Source organism: Telmatherina bonti (assembly GCF_933228915.1).
Source record: "Telmatherina bonti genome assembly, chromosome: 11".
NCBI classification, from domain to species: domain Eukaryota; kingdom Metazoa; phylum Chordata; class Actinopteri; order Atheriniformes; family Telmatherinidae; genus Telmatherina; species Telmatherina bonti.
The window spans coordinates 17,131,062-17,138,132 of NC_136629.1; the positions used below are offsets into that span (position 1 = coordinate 17,131,062).

The window sequence follows — 7,071 nt, forward strand, 5'->3', positions numbered from 1 at the left end:
ATCAAACAAACACGCAAGCGTCTGACACAAAGCACGATTTCATTTTGGTCCAACTTGTTTATGGTCACCTGCTGAATTATAATATTCATACCCATGTCAGAGACCAAACCAGTGAATCTGCAGAGCATAAAAAAAGAGCGAGGCAGAATCAGGCAGAGAAAGATGAAAAAACTGCTGCACGTGGAGCTGAAGTGAACTAAAGGAAGAAGAATTCTCTCTAGCTTCATTTCACATTAAACACATCATTATTTAATCCACTGTTAATATAGAGACCCTGATTAGTGCAGCTTGAACCTTTTCATCTTTCTTTTTTTTTTTTTTTTTTTTTTTTCCAGGGGGCTACAACATAAATGATGTCATGTTTTACTGGACCAGAGGAAATGAGTCTGTCAGCGGTTTAGACACGCTCCAGCTGGCTCAGTACACAGTAGAGGACCACTACACATCCATCTCTGAGGCCATATATGAAACTGGTAATAACAATAGTCCAAACATTAGTTTATGTTGCTTCATTGGTTACATAGATGTCTGAAAAGCAGTGATTGACTATTAAAAACCTTTTCATATTTGTCTAACACAGACTTTTGTTCCTCCCCTCAAAGGTCGATACCCAAGGCTGGTTTTCCACTTTGAGTTGAAGAGGAGTATTCTCTATTTCATCCTGGAAACTTACGTTCCCTCAAGCTTACTGGTGGTCCTGTCATGGGTGTCTTTCTGGATTTCCCTGTCCTCTGTTCCTGCACGTATATGTATAGGTATGTTTCTGCTCATTTAGGAAAACATATTCGGTCATGTTTAATTATACTGAGTTATCACTTTTTAATTTCACTCAGCTATTACACGTTTGATTCTATTTGAAAGATGTCAGAACAACAAGAAGTGTTATAGTGTTTTTTAAACATATTTACTTAATAAAAAAGAGCAATAATTTGACTGAATAAGAATAAATAATCCTTTCTTCCTTCACTCGATAATGCAATACACATGCAACGTGGGATTTCAAATAAACATAATTTTTTTCTTTGCTTTTTTTTTTCTCCTATTATGGCCAAAACCTTTCAGGCTCATGTCCTCATTATCTCCGAGCCATCTGCAAAGTGTTGCAGAATGCATTCAGGCAAGGACTTAAACAGTAAAGAGATAGTTTTATTGGATTAGTTTAGTAATTATTCTCTGTCTGTTCAGTTTTTTTTAACTACATAATATCAGTTTTGCCTATTATTATTTTAAGTAAATCCCTTTTATTGGAGGACACTAAGTGAATGAGGATAACATTTTCCAAGGTGTCTGCTCACTAATTCCTGACTTTTAGGTATTGTAGCCACTATCTATTGGTGTCATGAGAATGGAGCCTAAATTTATATTTCTTCAGTATTTGTTTACTGTTTTTGATGCAAGAAGCTTTTGCTCCCCTGCAGAGAGCTCATGCGTTGGATTAAGTTTGATTTTTAAAGAGTGAGCTTCTCTGATATCAGTATTATGTGGTGCGAACATCCAACTGGTTTAGATCCGTCACTCCTCCAAGGAGCTTCACACTAAGTTTTCAAAACAAAACAGTTTATTCCTTTTCATGGCACATCAAGCATTTTAATGAGGTCAATGTGTGAACTTAGTTCCTTTTGCTTGTTTTTCATCTTATCTAACAGTTCACACTACATAGTGATTATGCTAAGTTTGAAAGCCACATGAGACGATGTAAACAAAGCAGCATCATTTTTTTTGGAGTTGTTCAGTGCACAAGGTAACAAGCAGGACTGCAGGATGGAAGATCAACATGGGTTATGAATATAGAGTGCTACAGTACAGCAATTATCCAGTAACAACACCGCATGATGAGCTGCCAGCTAAGCTACGGGATCATGACTTGCACCGTATTCTTTCGGTTTTTCGTATCATCTTCTGCCCATAAACAGTTTTATTGTAAATTGTGAGTTTAAATTTCAACCTGGCTGCCTGGATACACATCTCCAAACTATCCTGCTTGTTTTTCGGCTTGGGTTTTCCCAATCTGTGTTCCAAATTTCAGAGATAAATAATCCTGTCCTTCAACATTAGTAACAAAGCTTGGGTTGGCAGAATGTAGAAAAGAACATCTTTATCAACTGAGGACTGAATTTTAGTTTAGTGTCCCATCATGCAGTGCACATATGTAATATAAAGCTAAACATCTGCAGTAAATGGTTAGGATGCTAGCTTTAGTAGATATGCTTTAACTTTTGTCGCCCAGTGGATCACTTAGTGTTTTTAAAGTCACAGACAACGAACAAATTGCCCCCTTTAAAAAGTAGAAGACAATCCTACAGTCCATCTGTCATCTACACCACTTCTACCTGTTCAGTATTGCAGTCATTGATTTCAATTGCAGAGGATTTAACTCAACTACTCGAAGAACATTCACTATAAGCTTAGTTAATGTTTAGGTTTTACATTTACTGTCACAATAAATTTTCCACCGCTGTACCATTACTGCTTGCATTACTCCCCTCCCGGTTTCATGGAAAATGGGAATTGTAAAAATTCTGCCAGAAATACATTAATTGGAAAAATTGCCAGTAGGTACCTTAAAACATCAATCACTAAAGGATTCTACCATTAGTATTTAAACCATTTTAAATAGTTTAATTAGGATAAATTGGTGAGGTGATTAAGACGTCATTAGAAAGGTAAAATGAGACATTGTTGACTGTCAAAGCTCAACTTTGTGGATTCACCTACAGTAATGGATTTTTTACTCTGTCATAAATCAAACTAAATGGGACTGGAACTGGAAAGATGAAAGTCAAACCTGCAACACGACACATGGCAGCATGCAACTAGCTTAAGCATTTAAATGGCAAATGCCCAACGTTTCGCTTCACAGAATCAGGAAGTCTTCAGTTTGAAAAGGTTTGGAAAAGATTTGGAATTTTCCAAAAGGAAAACTTATCGGATGAAGAACCTGCAAAGCAACATTTTATGTCAACCTTAACAAACTGGACAACACAAGCCGAAGCACCTTCACTGATTGTCATTAGGACTGGGCGATGCTGAAAATGGCGCTATTGATCCCATACCAAGTAAGTCATGGGCAGTTATTGCCAATATCAATATTATAGCAATACAATATAAATTTGATACCAATACCCTTTGCTTGAAATGATTTTGCTTTCAGTTATTTATAATGATTATGAAAATAAAACACAGTACAAAACTTTGTCAAATAAAACATTTTTTAATAACAAAAATTTTCATTTAAACTTTTGTTTGTAAAACATAAAATAACATCAACAATGTAAAAAATAAAATATTTCTACTGCCTTTTATCACAAATGTTTGAGAAAAATAAAGTCTGCAGAGGAAAAAATGGCTTGACAAAAATAAAACCGACTATTATCTGGTCGCATTCTCATTATTTGACCTCAAAGCCCTCTGAAAGGATCAGCATCATCACGCTGACATCAAACATACCAATACTAGCCTTGTTTTGATCCATTTAGTCTTAATTGTCATCAGAACAAATACCCAGCGCTACCAGTGTAGCTTGTATCAGTGTTCTAGCATGGTGCGTCGTGAAAACATAAAAGTTGAAGTTCAAATAAATAAAACCTCAACGTCATGAAAAATGAGACACAATACACCCAAAATCTGCAAACCTCCTCAGAATACATATTCACATAATAATTTGTCCTCTACTATGAGGAAAAGAAAAGTGATCAGTACAAACGTTTAGCTTGATTGACCAATTATTACATATAAAGGCAAGATGACTTTATTGAATAAAGTGGATTTCATATATCAATGCAAATCACTGTGCTTTACATAATAAAACAAAAAATTTTAAAATAAATTGAAACAGCAAAAATAATTAAAATATGTTACGCTTTAGTTAAAAGTGTTCAAAAGTCATAAAAATATAAAATCATATAAGATAACCAAATTTAAGATGATTAAAACAACAATCTAGTTCAGTTAAGAGTGTGCAGGTTTCACACATGGTGCATCAGAAAAATATTCTTTATTGGAAGTAAAAATGTCTACATGTGATGAAAGTTTAATCTCCACTGGCAGTTTGCTCCAATTGTTTGCAGCATGACAGCTAAATGCTACAAACACTTTAAGTGTAATACAAAGTCCTTCATGAAGACTATGTGAGTCTGCTTTGATTGGTTCACTGGAACATGTAAAAACCACATTTAGTTTAAAGGGGTGCTATTATGGTATTTGTAGTTGTCTGAGCTTTTTACAGTGTTACAGTGTTGAATCCTCATCAGACATGTGAACGGCACCGTTTTTTATCACTTAAACGCACGTTTGAGTTTGAGTTCCAGCACGCTCTCCGCTCAGTTTCCATGGCAACGAAAAACGCGTCGTTTTAGAGAGTTTTTCTACTTGGAAATCCTTGTGACGTCCCGGGGGATAAGGTTAGGTGATTGGTTACCTTCTACTGGTTAACAAGGACAAACACAATGTACAAAATGTACAAATACATCAGGCGGGTGGAAAACGTCGGATAAAGTTATTTCCAACGATGGCTGGTGGGTTTACCAAAGAGACATCCTGCTGCATTCGTTGCTGTGGGTTGCTGTTTTCCACTTCGTTTTCAGGGTCTGATTCAGGTTCCAACATGTAGGGCTGTATGCTATGTGTTGACATTGTATTTTGGTTTTTTTTTTTATTGAGTTCATACTAGCCTAATCCTTCTGTTTATGAGATGTTACAATGACAGCGAAAGCAGTTGCGGCGCGCGCTCCCGATGTAGTGCAGTGGCGGGAGGCGGGGCTTAATGCGGAAGAGTCTCAATCCACTCGTTTTGCCCGCAGGCTGATCTGACAGCCTACGGAGAGGGTCGGTCTGAAGTAAATGAAGCGATTTGTGACAATAACTTGATCAATCCCAGCCCTTCTGGTCTCAGAAATAAAAACAAACTAGCCTGAAATGCGCATAATAGTTCCACTTTAAGAGTTGATCAGTATCTGTATGTGTGTGTGTATGTATCTCTGCGACAGGGGTGACCACAGTTCTGACCATGACCACTCTGATGATGGGAGCGCGGACCTCACTGCCCAATGCGAACTGTTTCATCAAAGCCATTGATGTCTACTTGGGAATCTGTTTTAGCTTCATCTTTGGAGCGCTCATTGAGTATGCTGTGGCCCACTTTTGCATCCTCTCCCACAGTGACACTCACATGCTCATGGTGAGACCCTTCCACTTACACACTGCTCTCCATTTGTTGTCATCATCACTGTTGTTGTGTTCATCGTACTTGTCGTGGTCGGTGTTGTCATCACAATCATCATCATTCTGTCATCCAGCGCTTTTGGGTAAGTTCGACAGATTTTTAAAAACGTCATCGCTAAAATGTTTAATGTTTTTTGCTTTCAATCAAATATTCTTCCTACCCCACCACCTTACAGTACGGGCACCCGATGCACGACATGGACGACGACATCAACGGCATCGTCACCACCATTTCCACCCGTTGCAACAGAGCAAAGAGACGCAAGGAGCCTGCGGTCACTCCTTCCCCAGCTCCTGCATCGACAGAACTCGCTGTCAGCCCCTCCAGCCCCTCGGGCAGTGAGCCCAAGCCTGAGGCTCCACCTCCAGAACCCACCAACTGGTGCCTCACCATTTTGACCACCCTGCGTAAAATTCTCCGTTCCATAAACTGTTGTCATGTGGAGAACCCCCACCACATAGACAACTACTCCAGAGTCACCTTCCCCCTGTCTTTCGTTATGGTGAACCTACTTTACTGGATATATTATCTGTACTTCTAGTGTTTGCTTGAGAGCAGCATGTTTCCTGGCGAGCGTGAGACTGAGAGTATTTACACAAGATGTGTATTTTACTGTATGTATGTACAGGAAGTGTTAATTAGGTGTGTTCTGAGATGGATTTGTACAATTTCTACCTTGGGTTCGTGAGCAAAGCAACATACTAATTTGAGGTTGTTGATTCTTGTGTTTTTATGTTCTTTCACTTCTGTTTCAACTTCACACAGTTGGTGTCATAAAAACATTGCCTGACTTACCCGAACAAGGCAGGATTCTCTGGTACATTTTGTGATAAGACTAAAAATATGAAGCAGAACTCATTAGGTCTCAAAATAAGGTAAATACAACCTCAAAAGAAGACTAACCCATTAATTATTACTGTGCCATCACATATTTAACAAAGACTGAGTCAAACTGAATAAGCCCTCCACGTTTCCGTAGCTCACTGAGACACTTGAGTGTCACTAACTTAAAGGAAGCTCCTGTATAGTACTCTATCATGTCATCATCTTAGAAATCTTGTTTTCTTTATTTAAGAGTGATGTTTCTGTATGCACAGCTCTACAAAGGATTTTCAAATATGTGTTAGGATTTTGGATCATCCTTATGATTCTTGATGATCATCCATATGTTGCTGTTTTAAGTCATTGAAGCTCTGGTTGTCTGAAAGATGAGATGACCAGAAACGGTACATTACCTTGGTATGCAGAGGAACTCACGGTTTGTGCATTTCCATGACACTTTCACAAAATTTCACAAAATTTTGAAGTTTTGACAAACAACAATTGTAATCTGCAGGACAGTGTTGTACAGTGTTTAGCCCATTAGCCTCGGTTCAGGGCACAATTCCCATAAAATCTCGTCAGCAGAATGAGATTTTACAAGAATTGTGGCATATGCAAGGCATTCATGTGGCGTTATTTGGGGGTTTTCTGTTTGCTGTGGAGAATTTTCTTTGGCTTTTTGAAGTAAAACTCTAAATTTCGCTGTTGTTTGTTCTGCACCACGTCATATTTACCTGATAATAACACGTGAATGCTAAAATTTGGTGATACATTTCTCCGTTGAAATGTCTGAAAAAAACACCTCATGAGAACGTAAAAACGTTATAGCAATATTTGAGTATGTAGGTGTTTCCATTAGTGTTTTTTTTTTTTTTTTTTTTTTTTTATTGCAGTGTTTAGTTTTTGCACAATTCTAGATATAATGGAAACACACCTAATGACTGCAAGGTGTCCACGACCTGTGGTTGCAAAACAAGCCCAGATGATCAACTGTACTGCTGTGTTTGACAGTTGGGATGAGGTATGTA

The 7,071-nt window shown here is 37.9% G+C and overlaps 1 protein-coding gene across 1 annotated transcript in view; it reads left to right on the forward strand.

The window, feature by feature from the left end:
• LOC306762177 (gamma-aminobutyric acid receptor subunit pi) overlaps positions 1–5,762 on the forward strand; it is a gene marked incomplete at both ends in the record, with an annotated part of 79,721 nt that extends 73,959 nt beyond the window's left edge. The window contains 4 exons of the mRNA XM_079248591.1: positions 336–473; positions 603–755; positions 4,986–5,176; positions 5,397–5,762. Of these exons, the coding sequence (XP_079104717.1) occupies positions 336–473; positions 603–755; positions 4,986–5,176; positions 5,397–5,762 (848 nt within the window). The remainder of the gene's footprint in view (positions 1–335; positions 474–602; positions 756–4,985; positions 5,177–5,396) is intronic.
• Positions 5,763–7,071: the final 1,309 nt, after the last annotated feature.